This window comes from Typopeltis vanoorti, chromosome 11, assembly GCF_054136105.1.
Source record: "Typopeltis vanoorti isolate ZY-2024b chromosome 11, IOZ_Tvanoo_1.0, whole genome shotgun sequence".
In the NCBI taxonomy this organism is placed as follows: Eukaryota; Metazoa; Arthropoda; class Arachnida; order Uropygi; family Thelyphonidae; genus Typopeltis; species Typopeltis vanoorti.
Genome location: NC_143559.1, coordinates 128,624,322 through 128,649,005, shown reverse-complemented (window position 1 = coordinate 128,649,005; position 24,684 = coordinate 128,624,322). Strand labels below are relative to the sequence as shown.

At 36.3% G+C, this 24,684-nt stretch overlaps 1 protein-coding gene across 1 annotated transcript in view; it reads right to left on the bottom strand.

The window, feature by feature from the left end:
• Positions 1-24,684, bottom strand: part of LOC150102039 (RIMS-binding protein 2-like) — a 540,578-nt gene that overhangs the window by 384,104 nt on the left and 131,790 nt on the right. The window contains exons 7-8 of the mRNA XM_090399955.1: positions 16,804-16,923; positions 14,817-14,900 (exon numbers count right to left, since the gene is read on the bottom strand). Of these exons, the coding sequence (XP_090256081.1) occupies positions 14,817-14,900; positions 16,804-16,923 (204 nt within the window). The remainder of the gene's footprint in view (positions 1-14,816; positions 14,901-16,803; positions 16,924-24,684) is intronic.

The following is a 24,684-nucleotide window of genomic DNA, read 5'->3' as shown; positions in this document are numbered from 1 at the left end:
TCCCCATCCTCACCTATGTCATGAGAGTTGGGTAATGACCGAAAGAATGCGGACACGAATCCAAGCGGCTGAAATGAGGTTCCTTCGAGGGGTTGCGGGGCTGACAAGACTCGATAAGGTCAGAAGCTCTGCAACTCGGGAACCCTCAATACTCAACCGCTGCTTCTCCGTGTTGAGAGATCATAGTTACGATGGTACGGGCACCTGGTCAGAATGCCACAAGAAAGGATTTCCCAACAGGTGGGAGGCCATGCGGAAGGCCAAGGACTCGCTGGATAGGTTATATCCAAAACCTGGGGTGGATACGTCTGGGAGTCCCACCATTGGAAGTTCCTCTTGCAGCTGCTTCCCCCACAACCCAATTAGGAAAGGTGGGCCTTGAAGTTGGATGGGTAAAAAATATAAGTGAACGGTTTTTCTTATTGAAAGATCCACGAAATAGTTCAATTTAGGGAATATAATGGAAGTATAGAGAGCTCATATTAGGAGAGTAGGAAGGGGAAGGGGGTGGTAAAGAATTTAACATCCATACTTTTTCATAAGATCACTACTTAAAATGAAACATGTGACTTCACTGTGTTACATGCAAAGTCTCTGGCTGCGAATATGTCAGGTCTTTTCCTGTGAATTTTAGGACACAAAATGTCTTACAGAAAATTCCTTCCTGTTGTTGCCACAATATCTTCGCCAAGGTTTTCTTAAATTTCCTTCTTCTTTTTTTCAGGCAAAAGAAATCTTTTGCTTCTTCCCATCACCACCCTCCACAAAAGGCTGGTATTATTTCAACTCTGGCACATCGAGCCAGATCTTTATTAACAGATGAAACAGAAATTGAATATGAACTCAATTTTATTAAAAATCTTTCGTTGACAATGGATTCTCTCTTGAAAAGATTACTAAAATTCTCTCTGTCCACCGCTCAACTGCTTTTGAAGATTCTTCTCCACCAAGAGCTTTTATTTCGTTACCATACATCAGCTCTCTCTCTCCCCAAAACTAGCTAAAATGCTTCAGAAATTCAACATTAGAACTTGCTTCACTACGTTTCCTAAACTTCGCTCCATACTAAGTAGACCTAAAACGAAACATCTTCCTACTCAGTATCCAGGAGTCTATCAGTATCCAGGGCCAGCGCTCTCTCTAGCCACGTTCTCTTCTCTATCAACTCGGATGAAGGCCGCCAACACCTCGTAGACTGGCCAAAAACTTCTAATATCCATGTGTGCTATGATGAACTTGAAAGAAGAATAGATGAATCTAGAGAAATATCATTTGACTCATCTCATATTAATATTTCTGATGCGCACATTGCCACTGTCCAATACTGGCGCACTCGTGTCGGCTCACGCACGTAGTCAACTTCAGTTGGAACTCAAGCACGCATTCCTGTTTATAAATGTACTTGTGTGTTTTATACTAGACCTGTTAATGTATTTTATCATGTCTCTGTTATTTTTTATTTAATTCTTTGCCTATGATACCTGAAGAAGTTGTATTTCAACGAAACTAGTCGTATCTTAACATTAAACTTTTCTTTCTCGGTATAGAGTCATTTAAATTCATTTTCATATGCATTTCTACCGAGTAAATTATGATCAATAATATATATATATATATACAGTATATATATATATATATATATCACGGAGAAGCAACTAAATATGATCCCAGTATGTTTGTTAGAGTGTATTCTTTGGACTTTGCATGTTGTGCGGTAAGAAAACTTATCACCCCTAATTCAACAGGTAATGAGACCAGTTGAATTTTAAAAAGCTCTTGAAAATAATGTTTCGATTAAAGACGGAATGAGAATCCAATTCTTTTCAAGCAAACTGCATCGTCGTTACCGATTGAGCTACGCAAGCTCGGCAATGAAGGAAGAAAGTAGTAAGGAACACCCTAGTAAGACTATGAGATGACAATAATGAAACCATCCTCAAAACAGGAAAATGTTCATCCTGTTAATACGGAGGTCGGGGGGAGGATATACTCCACTTAGATATTATGTTTCAAAAAAGAAAAAAAAAGAAAGAAAAGAAAAGAAAAGTTAAACGAGACACGGCTCTTTATTATGCATACAAAGATATCCACAGTTGATATTCCAATGAAGCATCGAAGTTAAATTATCACTGGCGATTTAGAAACCCAATCACGAAGAAATTGGAGGAAAAGCATGTGAAAAATTTGTCTTGGATTGAGTCGAGTCCAATATATGAATTCGATTGGACATATTTGGAATAATATTAATCAGTGCTTGTTTTGGAGTAGTTTGCACGGTATACGGTGTACCAGTATACCAGTGACGTGTGGCATACGCATGCGGTACATTTAGAAATTTGTAATATTCAGTATTTTTACACGTTTAACTAGTATGCAAATAAGCTCAGTTATTTAATGGAGCGTACAATCATTTTTCACTGTTTATTGTAAAACAATTGCTATAGAAAATTTTATTACAATTATTGTAGACATTTTACTTATACTTATTTTTATATACTTGCACTATAAATTTATGTCTAATAAACTACGTGTTATATTCTTAATTTGCCGTTCTTAATCCAAAAAATACTGTCACATAAAAATAGTATTGAGCATTTATTTTCCGTTTTTTTCCCTCACATCCTTTTAATTTTCAATTGAAAATGTAATTCAAATATATTACTGTATAAAACTGTGAGTGTGCTTTTGTTATACAGTATCGGGAAAACTCACTTTCATACAAATTGGAAACAGTAGAATTCTAGAAGTGTGTTGATAATTTTCTTACAAGCCCAAAAAGGCCTTCCAGGAGAGCAGCAAACAGTTTTTTCTTTCTCAGTTTGAATCACTGAATGTTGAATGGTGTCACTACAATACACAAGAATGATATCGAGAAATGCACCTTTTCGCGAGTGTCTTAAAATAACTTCTTACTTGTTTTTCACGGGTTTTTATTCGCTATTCGGCGCCTTGATAGTGCTTTTGATAAAACGACAATGTTCTCAGAAAAGACGTGGGTTCGAATCAACTCGAGAGTAATCTTTATAAAGACTTAACTGGTCCCAGACGGAAGTAAAAGGATTTTTACCGTAATCCTTTTTTGCTCGAGTTTAACAAACAAGATATACACGCCTCCTAGGGTTAGTTGTTTTGACTATTCCTAACCAGCTAGAGAAATATCTTTCATTGAAATATAATTACAGAGTAATATGACTGCATTAGTAAATATATTTATCATTTATTTATTAGAAATAATTAAATTAACAGGACTTACCTTCTATTCCAAGAACAAATAATGAATGGTTATTTGTATTATAAAATTTTATGAGAATCCATATGCCAATGTTCATGTCACTCGAAATGAAATTTTATAAGTAGCGTGCTGCCATCTAGTGTTTCAGTTCATACAACGTTTAGATAGCAACAATTGATGTTTTGGAACAATTCGAAGAAAATTACTTAAATAACAGCTATTACAAAACAAAAGGAATAAAATTTTATTATAAACGTGAACATTTCCGAGTGACCTGGAATCAAACGAAAGTATACAACCACGAGATCACCTGAATAGCTCTTTGGGAGATGTTTGTGCAGTGAAAATGTATATTTAACAATTACATATGGAAAAATGGATAGCTTCAATGCTATTGTTGCTATTCCGCGAAGGAAATCAATTGCTTTCTGTGGAAGCTGCCAGTTTTATAAAAACTACAAGCTTAAGATGCGCTACTCCCATCATAACTTTTCTTTCTCAGTCCAAAGTATATCCAAATGTAGGATGAGCAATCGCATGGCTGTACGTGAGGTCGTAAACCCTGTACAGATAGTGCTTAAGAACAGATCAAACAATTCACCCGTACAAACGGCTTCCTAAAAATAGTGATATCTTGACTCTCATACCAAGCGATTCTTACTTGTTCTTTGTTCAAGGTGGAGTATCTCGAGAAAATACTTAAGGCGTTATGTGAAGGTTTTGTGACTGCAAAATTGAATGAAAAATCAATAAGCAGGTATTTTTTTTCCCTTTGGTTCTTTTGTTTCATGCCATTAAGGAAAATGTAGTGTGTGCCACACACACATTATTGGACCAGAGAATATACTTCCTGATATAATTGGACAAATATGAGTTGTGCGTCTAGTTTCCGATCCAACTTTTGAGAAATAATCGCATATTAATTGAATTTCAGCTGCTACAGTCATAACGAAAAAGAAAAGTATACTTAGTAAAAATGGATAACTATTTATAACAAATGAGTCGTATTTAATTCTACGCAAAGTTGAAGTCTAATTTTTCCCATCAGACAAACAAAAATGTCGCACGTTGATAAATACACGCGCTATGTTGAAAAACTATATGAAGGCAAATATTTCCTAAATCCTTTCTTTAGATAAATCTCAATACATTTGGAGATTGGTGATGGCATTCTCCCAGGTAGGCTTCACTAAATGCGGATAAACAGACTTGTGTATTTTTAACTCATTCCTCCATCATGCCAACCGATGCAACTAAATCCATGAAACCAGTACATTAGAAGTACTGTGCAACCACAGATGCGATATCCCTCGACATTGCTGCGCATGTCAGAAGAAGGCGAGTCCATTCCAATAATAGGGTAATCAATGAGTTTCGTGAGATGAGTGTTTATTATTATACGTCGGGAAATTAGTTTTTCTTTTATGAAAATTCTAGTTTTTAGTGAAACGAAGGACTACATTTTCAAAGTGGTATCTATTTTTCTTGTACAACTGGAAAATTTTACGTATAAAACACGTGATTTCGCGTGTTGGTGAAGAATTTGTACATCTCCTTATTCTTTTCTTCCCTTCAACATGAATTGACTCTTCTTGGCACATTGGCAGCCGAGGATCTCGCATCTGTTGTTGGACAGTATGTCAACTAATGTCAGGAAGCCAGTGTATGCTGTTAATTACATGTATTCTCCCGACCGGGAGAATACGCTATAAGACCTTCAGCACACTAAATAGATGGGATGATACATTCTGGTAAGAAACGTTCTCCTGGAAACGGTCAAATTCAAACATATCCATCTTATTTGATCCACCATGGTGATACTGTTATGGATCCTCTTTTCCCTCATTTAATATAAGCTAGTTTCTTTTCACCATTGCATGTCCATCCTTTAATAGCTTCAGAATTAACACACAGTATATATAATATACTAAGTTGCAATTTGGCACTAGAAAATTGGGAATTCCAAAGCTGTCACACGATGTTTCTTCGGTATGCATTACTACACTTAAAAGTCCAGATTTCTGTTTAGAATTATTCTGCTTTTATTACAAAAAAAAAAATTATTTCACTGACTAGATGGTCGTTTGGATCTCTGTGGAATCTGACTGGCAGCAACACAAATATTTAGAGTCAAATCAACATCTGACACCTCGTGTAAAAGTTTAGCCTTTTCTCAATTGGAAGAGTGAATCGTGAATTTTAAATATCATAGAAGGGCGAAGGAAGCTCCAAATTGATGCTATTGATCTACAAAAGTTCTAAGTTTTTATTTGTGTCTAAGTCTGGGCACTCCTCAAACTTAGACACAAGTAAAATTTCACTGCACAATAATGTTTAACTTTGAATCAAGTAAATCCCAGCAATTTAAGAATAATAAACACGGGACTGTGCTAAAGTGGCAAGGACATTGGAACTCAAATCTTTTATTAACAGAAATCAAGGACTACATTTATGATGACGTAACAATATGGTTAATTTTGGAAAATTTACTTCGGAAATATTCCGATCACATAGTAGAGGGAAGCCAATGATAATTAAAACCCTATGGACAATTTGAAATTAAATATTTGAATACGTTGCAGATAGAACTTACTTCACAAAAGTTCACAAATATTAATAGAAATAAATAATGTACAACTAAAGACTGCGCAGAAATTATGTATCTCCTATTTAAAACCGCAGAAGAAAAACTGTGATGGCTACATGTTACAGCAAAACTCCGACAAATTAAACATTACCTTCAACTTTTTCCACCGATTGTGTTCTGAATCCAAGTAATGAAATCATTAGTATACGAGTAAAACTACCAGCGATAGACATGCGACGCACTCGCAGAAAGTGTGATACCCGAATAGCCTGGCAATGTGTTGCAGCTTCGTGTCTTAGTTTTAATTTAGAACTAAATCACGAGAGTAATAATAATAATAAAGACCGTACATGACAATTAAAAATAATCATAATAGCGTTTATTGCTATAGTAGTGCAAGCTAGAAAAATGACTGAACGGTCGCCATGACAACCAGGTAGTGTGCAGTAGTGTACACGGTAATCATTCCTGGTGACGTCACTTTGGTGACAGCGTGTGTGACGTCAGAAATATAGCTGCCTTACAATTATTCGGGTTTTTGCTATGAAACGGAAAGCGAAGAGACACAGCAGCTAGTTATCATTAAGCGAGTGCGTTATCAAAAGTCCGTATCATCAAAAAATATGCTAATATCATCGAAACAGTCTACAAATTGTATTTTATTAATGATTTAGGTTGCATTCAACTGACGGCGCTAGAAGCTCAAAAGAAATACTTGTTCCCACTGCTATCGCTTGTTATTTATTCATGCGTTTACAATATTAAACATCCCATACTCAGAAGTAAAGAGACTTATGTGAAATATGCAATAAGCATGAAAACAGTACTAAGTGTGATAATAAAACTGTTTATCGCACATAATCGCATTCACATTGACGTAATATATCTACTTATGCAACATGCGAGTTCAGTGTTCATGTCATTGTTGAAAATATTTGCAGAAGTTCCATGTTTGAACTCGGCAAGTAAAGCTTGCACTCTTTAAATTGTGATGACGTTATCAAATATTTCCATCAGTTAACTTCTGGAGGCTGGGGAAAATTTGCAAGGTATTCGATCGACAACATAATGTCATTTTGTCCAAAAATTACCGCAGAGACAAAGCAGAATGAGCTGGAGCATTGTCGTGGTGGAGAAACCTATCTTTATTGTTCCACTTCTTGGACATTTTTCGCTGTACAATATCCCAGACGAAAGACCGCATCTGAATTGGAATGTTGTTTCAAAGTATATTCCTTGGAAAATAATTTCGTGCACAATTCCCTGAATGGCAAAAAATGGCATTGCTCTTGAAAGTCTTTTAATACACACTGTGCAAGATATTACTTTTCACTAATGCAAATATGAAATAAATGGCAACTGATTCCGTAGATTCCACTCCACGCACATTTGTCTCAAAAAAGCAATGGTATCACATAACATCCGTCGAGAAATTGTTGTTAAAAGAAAGGAGTGGTTTTAATAATGAGAGATTCGTGAGATCCAGATGAAGTTCCATTTGGTAGAAATGCAATTGTTACCTTGCTCATAAACGATCGAAAAGTAAAATTCAAAGTTACAAACCTGTGAGTCTGACATTAATGCTAAGAAAACTAATGTAGTATATTTGTAAGAAACGACTACAGAGGGATTGAGATGTCATCCCAAACTACATAGATTCCTTCGTACTAATGATATCATTACGAAGGCATTATATGCGGGAAATAATTTCAGTATGATATCATGGAATTTTATTACCACATGAACCAGTGCCATACAACTGCCTCGTGTATAAATCAGGGAAATGAGGCCTCCACGATGAAGTACTGCAATGATTCCCGAGACAGTCAAGAGAGAGAGAACACAGAAAGCGATGCTAGGTGGGCTATCACGAAATGAGCTGATGTAGATATTGTATTCCCACAGAGTCGGGGTTGGCAAATTGCCAAGAAGAGTCGATTCATGCTTAAGGGGAGAAAGAAATAAAGGATGTACGAATTGGCCACCAACACGCGAAATCACGTGTTTTATATGTAAAATTTTCAAACTGTTATACAAACAAAATAGTTACCACTTTAAAAACTACAATGTTCATAAACGGAATGGATTCTCCTTCTTCTGACATGCGCAAAAGTGTCGAAGGGTCTCGCATCTGTGGGCGTACAGTATCTGGTTCAAAAGGAATTCGTGTCAGATGAATTGTTCCTGATGATACTCATTAATGATATTAATGGAAGAATTAATATTTTAAGGTTAAATCTGAAGACGATACTAAAGTAAGAAAAAGAGTTAAGAACGATAAGAAAGGAGTCTAAGTAGATTTGAGTAGGTGATTTCATTGTCTGAGAAATGGTAAAATTTAACTACTCAAACTGAAAGCGCTTTCTTTAAGCAGTAAAAGTCCAAACATTGATTATTATTATGGACATAATAATAATCAATGTTTGGACTTTTTTTTTAAGTTTTCCGGAATTTTCTAACAGGTACAAGAGATGCAACGTGTAGCTTAAATGAAATTATAGTTAGATACCTTCTACATAATCAGTTAATGTAGCTGATATCCCTTGCGGCTGGTTACTTTTTATTAGTCACACAAAACGCAAAATGCATAGTTTTGCTAGCTTACACCAAAATAAAATATTAATACCTCATTTCTTCCGTCAACAGGAAAGTAAAACCTGAATAACACCACGCACAATGTATGCTCCCTCTTCGCATATTTAAAACAGCAGCCGCTGAAACGTCAAAATGAAAATATCTACAGCATATGTATCATGTAACTAAACACTTATTCACTCACCGGTCGAAGTTCCACCAATTGCCGCTGGAGGTCCTCGCTATGCTCCTCGAGTTCCTCTTTCCTCTCAAGCGTCAAGTGCAGCTGACTTTCCTGAAATAGTCAAGAAATTATTTCTGCTGTTGTGCGTCCGGACTTCAGAATAGTCAGAAGTTAGGATGAAGTTATGAGTTTCGAGAAATTTGTCTCGAGGGGGAGGGAGAGGAGTAAAGGGGGGGGGATACAATACGTAACCACGAACGAAATATCTCGTCAAAAGGCTTTTAAAGTAAGGTAACAGTTCGATCAAAGACGTCCTCCATTGGTTTGCAAGGCGACATCAGCAACGAAGCACGCCGTCCACTCGCCCTTATCGAGCAATGGCGGAAAGAGCTCATTTGTTTCTCTTTCCAATATCCTGTGTGTCCACTTCCTGTCCGCAATTAGGTGTAGCTGATGAGGAACATATATTAGCTTTAATGTCGATGTGACCCACTTGGGTGACATGGCCCTGCAAACGGCAAACCGCATCGGTAATTGAAATGTCGTAAACACAGCAGAGAACGACAACCAAGGAGAAACAAGCTAATTAATCTCTCTGCATTTTGGACACTTCTTCAAATACGTGTTTCAAAGTTTTATTAGGAAGTTTCGACTTGGGATATTGTCAAACTATTCGAGAAGGCGTAGCGTGGGTGTATAAAATGCTCTACGACTTTGAAAACATGACATTAACAATTCCGGCTAAACAAAAAAATATCCTCCAAAGCTTCTGAACGGAAGTTGTAGAAGACCCTCCTTAGCCGTATATATACAAATGGGTTCCTCTTGCTACATGAATTCATCTGTGGATTAAATTAATTTGAAAATGACCAGTCGTACCCATGAGCTAAACAAATTATTCAAGTGGAATTACACTCACTCAACAGAAAGTTTACCTTATTTATGCAATGCAATAAATATTTTATTGTACAATTATACATTTTATATCATTTATGCGTTGTATTTCTCATAATGATTGAAATATTTATTTATTTACTCCCACTCCATCATTCCTTTCGTGTTTATCTCAATGGCCTATCAAAGCCAAATAACTTGGCATCTTAGAAACTTGATAAGGGGAGGTTAATCCTATCTGGGTTGTGACTGTAAACCGCCAGTTTCCGGAGGAAAAGTCATTCAGACGTTGTATTTTATTTATATATTTCGTGTGCGAACTACAGAAAATGTAAGAGTATACATATAAATGATTAAACGCATACATTTAAAGAAATAGACATTAAAAGAATTGGGATTAAAAGCATACATTAAAAGACAAAAATGCCACTTGCATGAAATATTAAGTAAAAACATAAAATGTCAAATTTCACTCATCCAGTGACTAATATACTTTGAAGCTGTTTCATTACACTGCATTAAATCTTCTCGGGTACATATATTATTAATGTCTATTAATAATATATGTTCCATCTTTGCCAGTCAAGATGTAAGCCGGAAGGAAGAGATTCGTTTAAGTTCAGAGCCTCTGGAGATTGTTCTTGCCGCATTGTTGACCTTGTAGCTTTTATGGAATCAACCAACAGTTCCACTGAGTGAATAAAACTTTTCCTTGATCTTAGCCTTTTATGTACTGCAACATGTCCATACAAAGGATGCCGTTCATCATTTAGTTGTTGTTTCCGCTCATATCTACTCTGTGTAGTCCTTCTGATGTGAAGAGGTGCAATACCAGACAGTGAGTATAGATCAGGCGTTCCCAACCCCATGCCCGCGGGCACCATGGCGCCCGTCGATCAATTTGTGTGTGCCCGCCGCTGTTCAACCGTGTGCCGTATAGTTTGAAATAATCACGTGCACATCACGCAATAATTCATGGCATGCTATATGACGCATGCGTTAATGACACATGACGATTATTAAACGCATACAATGTAAAGTAGACGCGCATTCGAAGTTGCATTCATTTAACAAGAGAATTCAAAAAATTTGCTTGAAAAAATAGATGGTGCCCATCGCCCTACCGATATTTTAGAATGTGCTCTAGGAAACAAAAAGGTTGGGAACCCCTGGTATAGATGGTCAATTTTTGTAGGCTTAAGGCAGGCAGCAATGTGCCGACATGTTTCATTAAGAACTTTATCAATAATTTTGACATGTGATGATCTTTCCCAAACAGGACTTGCATACTCGGCTGTCGAAAAGCAGAGTGCCAGTGCAGAGGTGTGCAGTACTTGTGGATTTGCACCCCACCGAGATTATGTTAATCGGCGCAGAATATTATCACGTGTTTGAGTTTTAGTTGCTGTCTTCTCTATGTGTTGCTTATAATTTAGACTCCTATCGAATGTAACACCTAGGTAAGTTGGATTTGGATAATTGACCAGTTTCACACCATTCCATTCTATATACTCAACTCTCTCCTCGCCTCCCTATTATTGAGATGGAAAAGACACATTTGGGTTTTACTGGGATTTGGTTTCAGTTGGTTTTCCTTACAGTAAACTGTAATGGTTTCTAGTTCTTGTGGGGGCTGCTTCTCAATGTCATCAAACGATTTAGCTTGATAAGCTATTGCCTGGTCATCTGCATATAAGAAGGTTCTTGAGTATGATACTAATGACCAACTTATATATATACTTGGTCATTAGTATATATATATATATATATATATATATATATATATTGAAGAGGAGGGGAGATAGCACACTTCCCTGAGGTAGACCATTTTTCTGGATACACCATCTGCTCTTTTTTCCTTGAAAATCAAAAAAGCATCTCCTGCTGAACAGCAGCGACCTAAATATCTCCACTAACTGATAGCTGTTAGTCATGCTGTAAATTTTGACTATAAGCTTTCTAAGATTTAGTATGTCATATGCTGCTGTCAAATCTATAAATACAGCTCCTGTTGCTAACCCCTTTCAAAACCGTCTTCAATAAACTGTGTTAAGTTTAATGCTTGTCCAGTGCACGATCTTCCTGGTCTAAATCCTGTTCTTTTATCAGAACTTTCTGTATTTCTGGACTTAGTCTGCTCAAAGATTAACTTCTCATACAGCTTCAGTGTTGTGCACAGGAGAGCTATAGGCCTTTAGCTCTTTGGATCCTCAGCAGGTTTACCCAGTTTCAGGATAAGTATTACTTTCGTTTGCCTCCATATGTTGGGTATTTTAGCAAATTTCCAACAAAAGTTTAAAAATTCTAACAACCACTCTGTTGCCTTTTCTCCCAGATTCCTTGGTATCTCGTTTCTGATATCATCTATACCGGCAGCTTTTCCTGGTTTTAAGGCTTTTAGAGCATTTTATACTTCCTCTTTAGTAAATGGTGCTTCGAAGAGATTATTTTCTAAATCCCTAACTTTTTTGGTATAACCTTTAGGTATTTTTCCTTCGGTACTTGGTTTACCATTCAGAGATAGCCGAGTTGCAATTTGGTTTGCATTTATATTAACTTCGGTTGCTGCTGTTGTGAGGTCACCAGATAATTTTTTGAGTAAGAGCCAGGCTTTCCTGCTACTGTGTTTCATATCCAAGCTTTTGATTTTCACTGCCCATTGTTGACTTCTTTTTTCAGACAGTGCTGCTATAAGTTCCTATCCTGCATCAACTGTTTCTGATGAAAATGGATCTTTATCATATAGGTCACAATATCTTGCATATATTCCACGTTGTGCTCTGTAAAACCTGGAATGTAACATGTTCTACAACCTCTTGGGATGTGCCTGGTAGTAGTCCGTCTAATAGCTTTGATGAACTTTCCATAATTTTCTGATCTGGATGAAATGTTGGCCAGGTTTATATCTAATTCTCTTGATAACTGTTCCCAGTTTGCTTTTTTTTTTAAATTAAAGCATCTTCTAAGTTGGATCTCGTTAAGTCGGACTGGTGGGAAAATTTGCAGCATTATTGGTCTATGTTGTGAACTTGGGATTGGTGCAACTACCGGTTTAGTGCACAGATTAGCTATTCTGTTACTAACAAATCCAAATTCTCGGTTATAACCTCTTTTATATCTTCCACCGTTAAATGATGGTGGCTATTTAGGATCATGTATAAGATTCATTTGATTACTTTCAGCCCACCGTTCAACTAAATCTCCATCCTCATTTGTTTCACTATAACCCCACTGTGTGCCATGACTGTTAAAGTCGCCTATAATAATAGCAGATTTCTTTGGTGTCAAGTACCTTTCAAAAGCAAAGGTTATAATAGGTGGTTTATATACTGAGAAAACACTGATGTTATCCAGATCTATTCCAAGGATCTCTATGTTATTTTGGTTTGTGATTAGACATCCTGTAACCTGGAGCTCCTGCCGAGTGAAGATAGCACTTCCATATTTTTCATGTGGTATTTCTTTTATGAGCTTCATTCCAGCAATTTTAGGTCTGACTTGTTGAGGTCCTTTGTGTGTCTCCAGTAGACCTAAAATATCACATCTTTGTTCTTTACACATTTTTGCAATAAGATCTTCTTTTACAGAGGATAGGCCCTCTGTATTGTGTGAGAGAATTGTCAGGGTTGGTTCCCATAAGGGTCGTTGAGTTTTAGTCATTGTGTCTCTGATAAACAGTGGCGAATTCTCCATGCTTGCTGCGCAAGCTCATTAATTCAGAAAGAAGTAATATTTATTTGTTAATAAATGCAAGCATTTATAAACATTCCATTTAGGCTTTTATTTTTGTAGACAGAAGACGTCTTAAGCTTGCGCGGCAATAATTGAGCTTTGCGGTGTGTATCGGCCGATGCTTGCTCGTCTAGTCAAAGCTACCTTGGCTTGCTCGGTTGTAGGAGCTTCCAGATCCTAAATGCAGCACTGTGATTTCATGCGCGCGCATAGCCATTTACGCTCCCTTCTTAAACACGGGCCATGCGCAGGGATAGTAGCTCTAGCCAGTGAGCTTCAGCTAGCCTTTACAAGTGTGCGTGTTGCTTGGGAAAATTAAGTTACAACCAACTTTTTATGACGATGTTATTGACCAGTTCATAAAGAAGAACTAGGGTAGAATTTGTATTCAAGTAGCTAAATTGAAAAAGATAAAATATCATTTGTAAAATAAATGTTGTATTTGTATTATTAAATGTACATAAATTTCTAAATATATAGTTTTAAATGGTCAGTAATTCCTTATTCCGCTAATCAGACTTCAATCACACCTCTCATTCCCTGAATGATAACAAGAGCAAGCGTGAATTTCAAGACCAGCATTCGCCCCTGCTGATAAAGAAGATGCTAGTCGCGCTATAAAGCTGTTGAAAACAATAGAAGACTACATTGCACTATGCTATATCGTAGATCGCAGGCAGCAGAATTCGCGGCTTCTGCTTTGACCCTTACATCATTCCTTTCGTGTTTGTCTCAATGGCCTATCAAAGCCAAATAACTTGGCATCTTAATCCTATCTGGGTTGTGGATGTAAACCGCCAGTTTCCGGAGGAAAAGTCATTCCGCCGCTGTATGAAACCTACTAACTCACCTTCTGTTGAAAAGTCCTATACTGATCTACAGAGATTCGCGACTTCGTTATTTATTTGTATTTTATTATTATTATTATTATTATTATTTTATTTTCAATCTATCGTGGAGAAGTGAAGTTTTTTTAACCGAATAATTCGTCATTTAAATTGTTTAAAATTAGAAACCACAGGGATTTATGAAATTTTTCTTTCTTGAAGTTTTTTGAAGTCGTGAAAAGCTATTTAATGAGATCGGAGAGAGATTTGAATAAAAACCTAGGAAGGAAAACCTTTTTACCAGTGATAACGAATGTCACATTGAATCCAACAATTACTTCTTACTAAGCCTTTTTTTAACCTCCTTTCCGCTTAAGTGCCTCAAGATGGCGTTTATTGTCATAATTGCCGAAAACTATTTCCACGCACTGCGTGAACTCTCCAGCACACCGCGTGCGGTCACGCGAAAAATAGCAAAAAGTACATTTCACACTATGCAAGACTTTTTTTTTTGTTTATTGTTTATATTCAACCTGGCGTGATGTCTGCATTAAGGATTAAGTTGAATAAACAACATAAGGTTTTTAAACTATATATATTTAGGAGGGAAGAGACTTATCAGCTTATGAACTTCTGGTAACTATATCAAAATGTTATTAACTGTTTGCTTGTAATATTAAAAGTTTTAACGGTAAATAAATTACGTAATGCTTGCACGCCGTTCCGAATTGCAACTTACAACAGGGGGGGGGGGGATCTCTGAGGAAAAAGCAGTAAAGCACTCACCAAGTCTGCACACAATTCCTGTTTCCTCTTCAATTCATCTTGAACCTCTTGCAGTTCAGCCTCCTTTTCACCCAGCCGGATTTCCTGAAACAACAGACACTGTCCATTAGACTTTGTACACACACACACACACACACACACTTCGTTTCTGGTGTGTGCAATTATTGCAACATTTGACTTTTTTCTTAACATCAGATAAACTCAAGAACATATCACTAATTTAAAAAAAAAATGTTGCATTCCTATTATCCACTTATATTCTGCGATTATTAACGAATACAAATATAACTGCTCACCAAAGATGTTAATGGTTTCAGCAAACGTTGTTAGATGGCGCCACTAAACCATTCTCACACCTAAGAAAATGATGCGATTATCTGAGAAACTTGAAAAATTACGTTGTTGATTGCATACATTTTCTGTATGTACAACTGTTTCGCGTGATACCCGTATGATTAGTTCGATTTGAAATCCAGGATAGGACCTAAATATCTGAATTGCGTGCTGACGTGGTTTCTGCGGATGTTTGTCGCATGGCAATGCCGTCAACAGCAAGCAACAAAGGCTTTTCATTGGAAGTTAGGGCATATTTGAGAGACGGGGGGGGGGGGGAGATTTCCTTCGTCAATAAATACTGTTATGAACGATCTCTTTTATTTTTCTACGAATATTCACCTTATTGAGCTAACCTTAATGGAAAAAACATATAGTCATCGATTTAATTTTTTTTTTTTTTTCAGTTTAGTTTAGAATACATGGAAAAGATAAATTTCCGGGGCCTGAAACAATATACTTTGTAGCCTTCTTTGTAATTAATATTTTGAACAATATACTAATAGAAAGATCCTTATGTTTTTAGTACCGGCCCTGATTACGATATTCCAGAATGTAAAGTCCTCTAAAACTTCGCATACTAATAGAAGCAAAATATTCATTTGCACTACTAACTGGCTAAAATTTTGACCAAGAATCTAGAAACTAGGCTTCCCAGTAAACCTATATTATGTTTTTAAACTAATAGGATGCTGTTGTATAAATAGATTGTAGCGGATTTAGAAATAGGTGAAATTAGCAATAGAAGCGAAATGTGGTTGGCAAGACATCACATTTGCTCTTCTTCCTTTAAGCATGCGCCACCGCAGAATGCTTCTTAAAGGAATTAGTTGTTAATTTCGAAGTTTTATGTTCATTTCCGAACATACATTCTGGTGTATTTCATGCTCAAAATAGGAATTAACTCGAATTGAAAGATATTTCTAGAGAGCACTAAAATATGCACATCTGTAAGGTGTTGATCAGTATTTTTTTTTTTTTTTTTTTTTTGGTACGCCCTCACATCTCATATTTGTTGAGGATTTCCTATCTAATCAATTTCTTTTAAATTTCTTGTTCCCATCTCAAGATTTTTTCGAATACTGAAAAAAAAAAAAAAAATTCCGTGTTCGTTTACTGAACGGAAAAATCTTTCTAACGCCCACCTCTTCCTTGTGTGCGATATTAGGATAAGTGACTCTCTCCTGAATTGTGGTGTCTACCTTAGGATAAAAATGCTCTCCGAGGAACAGTTTGGAGCTTTAAGTAATTCCGGGGAACTTTGAAGTATTGTAGGAAGCAACGTCAAGTAGAAACGTTCCACTTATTAAAGCATCTTCTACAAGGACGTGCCTCTGAAAGAAGAAGTAGCTGAAGTTTGACTTATTAACTGGAATAATTAACTGTAATTTACATACGTCTAATGAATCGCGTAATAACAGTTCGGTTATCGTTGTATTACAGCTACGGCCAAGAACTGATGCATTCTAAAAATCGAAGAGCTACAGGAACTGTTCTACAATTCACGATAAGTTTGCAATGAAATAATAATAATAATTTTAACAAACTATTAGCCGACTGCGAATAGTTTGAATATATGAATATAAATATACATTAAGATGGCATTCAGTTTTAATACATTTTAAATGAAGGGCTGCAACATTCTTTCACTTACAGCATCCTGTAGTTCTGTAACCGTCCGATAGAGGTCGTCTAGTCTTTGTCTCAGAGACTCGTTTGTCTGTTGGAGAGTGAGGTATTTGTTTAGATCGACCTGTTCCGCCCTCTGAGCAACCTGAAATTAAAACAAACCATGAGACCCAATATTTATTAACATGCACTTGATTTTACTTTATTCAAGTGCCGCATACCATTACAAAAGACATCAACAATTAGTTTAATTTAATTAATTAGTTAGATAACCAAAGAACTAAACAAGCAATTGAAGCCATCTCAAACGGCGCATTAATCAAAATGCTAGTCTCACATGATTTTGCTTATTGCTACAAAGTTTTATCTATTACCAAACAACATTCACAAGCATCCATGCCATAGTGGGATTCCAACTCACAAGTTTCGGGAAGCAAAACGGAGGTTTAGTGAAAAGATTGTTAACTGAAATCATGACTGTGAAATAGCACTACCTGGTGAAAAAACAGAAATATCCACTGTGGAACAAGAGTTGGTGAGATTGACTGAGTTTTTATTGACTATCATTTAAGAGAAATTTATAAAGAATCATTTACTCAATGAATGCACAAATAGCGAATTACATCAAACCGACATACATGTCCATCAAGTTGGATAAGCAATTTGCATCAATATAGGCAAAGAAAAACGTATTAACGACAAAAAAAAAGTCAGAAAACTGAGAGCGACTAAAGAGTTGAGCCAGAGTAGCATAATCAAAATTCGACCAAAGAATACACGCAATTAGCAGACAGACACAAATAACACTCTATGGGTTCGAATCCCTCTGAATGAGCAGGAAAGTCTGTGAGTGCTTTAGGTGGTAGATCAATTTCAGCGTCCAGTATGAGACTATCACCCTGCTTATTGGAGAAATCAAGCGATTTGAATGAGTTTCATGTTTGGTGTTATCATATGATCTAATCCTTAGCCTACCCAAAGTATACCAATGTACGATAGGCTTACAATCTTTCGCAGGTGGGATTCACATAAAACGAGAAATCAGATACTATGAACTGACAGCCGATTTACTCGAAGTTTTCTCTGATGTGCTCGCCACACATCTCGATGGCAAAGTATTGTTCGTAAGTGCAAAACTGAAATGATAACGGCATTTTATTATTTTCAAAATATAACCTACTAACATGCTTAACAATTTTACAGACTTGGCTTAAAAAAGCACAAGTAGAAACGGTAATCATTTCAAATGCTTTTCTAAACATGCTACTTGTCATAAATCTCATTTCTGTGCATATACTATGAAAGAATTCTTGTTGATACAATAAATCGATGCTCAAGACACACATAAAACATTTACACTAATGGGTGTTGGTTTTTATTTATAGTACGATACGATGATGTAGTTACATAGCAACGGTTATTGCACGTGTCGGAACAATATCGTTTGTCACAAACCCAATTGAGTGTCATGGTTACGTGGGAAAACAAAAATGTGGTGTATCGAATGAGCGAAATCTAAAACTAAAGTTTCTATTGTGACAACCTGATACTCATCTTCTCGTTAAACATATCACCGAGCTTTCTTACTGCATAGTTAACGCTGTTGTTTATGATTACGCCAAAGCAACTAATACTGTGAACCGGATATCGTGCTAATCAATCGAATGTGTTCTCTGACTGGTTTGTCGGTTTTGTCTTTCAGTTTCTGTTATCATTATTCAGTGGAGATTCTAATAGTTTGTGATATCGAACTTTATACGAACAGTATCTAACAAGATGAAACAAACAGTCGTGAATGACTAAAAAACCGATTCAAAATATTTAAGATTAGATTGTTTTCCTAACAGGAGTATGAGTACACTTAATTGTCGATTTACACGTACTCCAATTGCGCGATTTCCATTTGGCACGGTGGTCAAAAAATGCGACAAATTTTCCTTTTATACGATTTAATAATAACAAACGAAATGTGTGTGTGTGTGTGTGTGTGTGTGTGTGTGTGTGTGTGTGTGTGTGTGTGTGTGTGTGTGTGTGTGTGTGTGTGTGTGTGTGTGTGTGTGTGTGTGTGTGTGTGTGTGTGTGTGTGTGTGTGTGTGTGTGTGTGTGTGTGTGACGCTGAGGCATCAATCTGCCAAACGCGTGCATGCAGTTTTAGACACAACGTTAAACTATAAATTAATATTATATTCTATACAATATCGATTTAAATGATCTATTATTATAGGCACGTAGCAGGTCCACTAACTGATGTAAGTACTACTGTAGTATTAACATAAATTGTTATAAAATAATATGAGACAATTGTTCAAACATCGCTATACGATTATACACTGTATGATTAATTATAAATTTAAAATAAAAGCATTGGACTTTTTATAGAGCATTTTATTATCATTAAATTTTTGTAAGTGTTATATTTTTGTAAGTGTTAAATTTTTGTAAATGTTTGTTAAGTGTATTATGTTTCATGTGAGACTAAATATACTCGGCTTGGAAAGAAGTAAACGGATACCATAGGGTGAGGAACAAACAGCCATGACGGGTACCTTAATAAGATGTAAGACCTCCTTTCACTGCGATGACCGCAGCGATTATACGGGGTATACTTTCCACATACGCTAGCGATCAATGGGAATTTTGGACCATTCTTCCTATAGGCATGTAATGAGGTCCTGGGGTGTTGTGGGGCGGACGCCACTTGACCTCACCCGACGCTGCAGTTCATCCTATATATGTTTAATAGGTTGAGATCAGGGTTCTGTGGAGGCCAGTCAAGTCTGGTGACGTTCATGTCCATAAAGTAAGCAGTTACAGCAGAAGCAGCCTTATGGCATGGTGCACTGTCCTGCTGAAATAGACAATGGTCAATTCTGTCGAAATGCCACAAACTAGGAAGCATTGAACTGTGCAGAATGTTCGGATACCTCTAGGAGTTTCAATGTTCGTAGAACCACAAACAGAGGCCCGAGGTCAAAGGCATACCATCACACAGCCACCTCCGAATTTTATACTTGGAGTTACGCACTCTGGTAACAGACATTCACCAGGCATCCTCCACACCCATCCATCTGCTTGGAAGAGAGTGCAGCATGTACAGCTAAGTTTCAACGTTCCACTGTACACGCTCTTTGAAACACTGAAGACGACACATGTTGGTTCGAGAAATGTCGGGCTTGCATATTGCGGTCCTACCATGAAAATCCATGTTGTGATTCTCGGAACCCATCCCCTCATTTACTATACAAATATTAGTTTCGATGTGCACGGTATTCCACCGCATTCTACCAATTTACCGTGTAAATCGAGGGTTTTGTTTATTTAGAAAGGTTAAATGATTATTGCCAAAATGTAGTAACTGTTTTGTTAACTAGAAACCAACTTCAGATGTTTCTTTTTCTCTCTTTACTGCATTTTTTTTTCTTAACAAGAAAAAAAAACTTTAATTCGAATTTTTTTTCTGTGATACTTTTTTTTTATTTTATCTCACCTTTTTTTAATTTTAAAATACAGTTCAGTAAAAAATCGAGCAAGCAAGTTGTAGATGCTGAGCAAGCACTTTGCCAGAGCTACTCACAATTTTCAGCTGTTTGGTTATCGCCTGCGAGGCAGAAATGAAATCCACAATTTTCTCCGCGAGCCACGTGCTGGGCGTGACAACAGAATTCCATTGTCCAAATGAATGGTTGCGTTGTAATCATTATTAGACCTCACAGAGTGAAGCGAATAACTCGAAGTCAACGTTCTCTATACCCCCTTAACATGCTGACTCTTGGTTTTAATCGATCTCCTCTAATTCGCAGGATGAATACTCCTGAATGCTTTCGTCGTAGTCTCCAAAGCAAGAAAGAAGGAATGGCAGAAAGTGCATATTCGTGTTAGTTATCAATGAATTTTTTTTTTAAAGTGTGATGACGAGAGTGTAATCAAACTGTTGATTTCATTGTTTTATTGTTGGAGCGCGAGATCGCTTTTTCATAACGAAATCCACAAGTTGGGGCACGGGATATGATTGAATGGAACGCATCAAATATCGAGGATATCAAATGACAATATTTTCAAAATAAGAGGAAAAACTCAACGGGCTAAATAGTAATCGCATTTAACCAAAAATTCAAATTAAGCCTGTTACTCTATCCTTCTGTTAAACTATGAAATATAAAGTCAGCGAATGTGTCTATACGTAGAACTTATAAACAGTTGATCAAATCCCTATGTCGAGGAGATCTAAAACAGTCCTAGCGAAATTTCACACGGATAATGGGATCGATGAAAAACTCCTCGTGCGACTAGCATGTCTGTAGGTTCTGTTCTGCGGTTGTTACTGAAGTGCCACCTGGTGGAAGAAGAAATAAATTAATATCGTTAATAGCAACTGCAATTAACGTGCGTAGCCTGCAAAATTCCAGTAACACATCTAGTAGAGTCATGATTATGACTGATCTCAAGACCACACATCATTCTTTAAATTACTAGAATGGTTAGTTGTAATAATCATATATTTTATTGCAATTTTAGTTCGTTCATATGAGCTGCATTTTCAAATAAAAGGTGAAAATCTCTTCTCATTAAAATCGGATGTTGGTGCAAAGGGAAATAATTGCATTAACGCTACACTGGGATGTGATGTAAAACTTTTAAGATGTATTTTAAAATTTTTAAATCGCATTCTGACCACTTGTCGAAAGATTAGCAACTACTAAGCACAGGATAAAGCAAATTAAGCAAATAAAATATGTATAAAGTAACAAGGGAGAAATATGTATAAACTTAAAAGGGAGAAAAACGTTTATTCCATAAAAATTACAAAAATCATCGTGTTTTTTTTTGTTATATAACCTACATAAATTATGAAAAGAAATCTATTTGATTAAAACATTTTAAGGATAGTAGTTCCGAATCACAACATTCATCGCTAATATCGCTTGATTTATTCATTTTTTACTTCGTATGAATTTAGTCCTGAAACAGTAGGATGTTCACTATGTTATCAAGCAGTTCACTATCTGATTAACATCCTAAATCGTCTTAATACATTTTCAGCTAAATCTGCAAATATATCTAAATCTGAATCGTTATAAATCACAAAATGATACTACTGTGAAGGTTCTTCACAGTAGGTGTTAGTTCTCCATACCCAGGGGCGCTAACACGTACACAAAAAATGACAAAAATCATCTTACGATATACAAGGTCGGATTTGAAGTGAGACATAAATATCGTTAACCTGGTTACTAATGCTTCGACACCGCGGATTTTACTTCGACATGGGTGTATGATATCCCATCATATCAACTCCAAGTCAAACTGTGCAGGTAAAGCAAATGCAACCCTTTGAATGTTACTTCACTGCTAAACTTTATTAACTGCAGAGAAGTTATATTCCAAGGGTAAAAGTTAAATTTGACATGGCAGAACAATGTAGGAAAATGCACACAAACGTACATGGAACCATAAGGATGCAAATATGAATCAGAAATAACCTCAACATGAAATGTCTTGGTTCAAATCAAGTCTATGATGTTAGGAACATTTTAAGAGATTTTCAAATAAAACTGATTTATAGTCAGTTTCGAGAGAAGGTGGTAGGTATCCAGAGACTTATTCTATTCCCACAAAGCAGACAAACTTGTTACAGACAGGATCAATTGTACTATCATTACAAAAATGGAGTTTATGAAAGTCAAGTTCTTACCAGGAAGATGGGAGTAATACGTAAAGGAAGATGAGATGTGAATAACCAAAACTTATCAATACATAAAGAGTTGCGGTATTAAATAAACATAAACATCATAAACGGCAAACAGGTTGGAAGAAAAAGTATTAAGTTATGATTTCTCACCGTTTTTTCTTAAATATCTAATGATTAATTTTTATAGCAATTCACCGCCAGCTCACAGCGCATGTAATTCTGCGTTTCGTGACTTATGTGAAAATTCGCTTACTTTAACAGCGCCCCCCCCCCCCCCGATGTGGCTTATTACTTTCGGTTAAATTCTAGAAAACTAGTGAGATGTTATCTGACTAAGGAAGTCGGTTTTTGTGGCGCCGTGTGCAAATGCGGTGTCTAACTATGCACGCAGCGGCCTTCTCATTGCAAGCTACAGTTTTCCCATCACAGAAATGCCATTAACCTGTTTAAATATTAACCAAGACACGAGTTGAGTACAGAGGGGGGGGGGAAGAATATGGGACTTGTGTACATCATTACGGTCACAACAGCTTACTGCTTTCGTGTGGAAGCGTTTCCGCCGAAAATCAATTGATCAACTGGCGATAGGAAACGTTCTTCAATTATTTCCTATCGTCGACGAACAGATACGAAACAATGATTACAAGCACGAAGAGTCCTCCACTGCGTGATGAATGCGGCCTTCGAGAACGCCTAAACTTGTCCTGGCGAAAGTACTTGGTACAGACTAGTGGTAGACCTCGTTTATTGCAATCGAAAATATTGCACGGGCCTGGACTCCGTTAGCTTGTTCATAAATAATAGTAAATTACATTAATCCTCTCTTTCAATTGAGAAAAATGGCAACGGATCAAACAAGTTCTGCTAAATAGACTTCCCAAAACGGATGAAAGTCATCCCAAATCCCGATATAAGTCATGTAAATATTGATTTCGCAAAAAAATTAAGAAATGTGGTATTGTGCTCGAATCTAGAAGTCAGGAATTCACTTATAATATTATGTACGGGCTGGTTAGACTATTCGAAACTCGACTTGATTGTCCCACGTCCTTCAAAACCACTGAGAGATATGATGCAATGGAGAAATGGATTTCTTCACTGACCACTGAAAAGCTATTAGAAATATTATTTAAATGAATTTTAATTGCTTAAATTAAAATGCATTGAAATCTGAAATCTTACATGTATTGCATTTTATACAATAGAGTTAAACAGTGAAGTTCACGTCCAGCCTCCTTGCAAAAGAGACTCGGTGATTCAATTCAATCATTTTGCTTCTGACACAATGGTATGGTTTTCATGTATTTTTTTTTTTAATTTTTGAAAGCAAACACATGATCTTTAGTATTAAATACGGCATCAGCCAGCCGTCGGATTGTTAGATTTATTTCGGTTCTAATTTCTATCGCATAATCGATATACATTAGACTATGAAACTGGGCAAATCTTAAGCTAGAAACAGGATATCAGATGATTATATTAATCGATCTGAATAATAATCGGAAATCCTTCTCTAAAGACCAAAAATGGACCTTTTTAAAGCCACTTCAGGCCTCCAATAAGCGGAGAGGCGGTCACACATCCGGCAATGAAATTCATTTTCCAATTAAAGGCCTGAAGTGGCTTGAAAAAGGTCCATTTTTGGTCTTTAGAGAAGGATTTCTGGACCAGGTTAAAATGAATAAAAAGTATAAGAAAAAAATCTTAAATCATCCTTTACAACTTTTCGTAGGTAGGAGTCACATAAAAAAACGTTTATTAAGTTAATATATTATCATTACAAACCCAATTATAAAAAATGTATTCAAATATACGGCCTTGAAAAATCCATTTGATTGCGTGATGCTATAATAACAGTAATTACAAGAGAGTTAAATTTTTGACATGTTTTAAATAAATCTTTTTTATGAATATAAAAAAAAAGCATTTCGTTACCAGTTTTCTTTATAAATCTCCCTCTCTCTCTCTCTCTCTGAGAAAATCAGGCGCAAAGGTTGGTCTAGATTCGACTATGCTATGCGATGAAAAAGAAATATGAGCATGTTGATATCATAAAACAATTAAAGATTAGTTATTCCATAACAAAGAAAATGCAACGGTCATCTTGTCTGGACTTAAAAGCTTTCTTGAATGCCCAACGTGAAAACCCTCTCACAAACAATTAAAGGAAGAACGTGTTTATTTCTATATATAAGTGGTTATTTTAAACACTCTGAT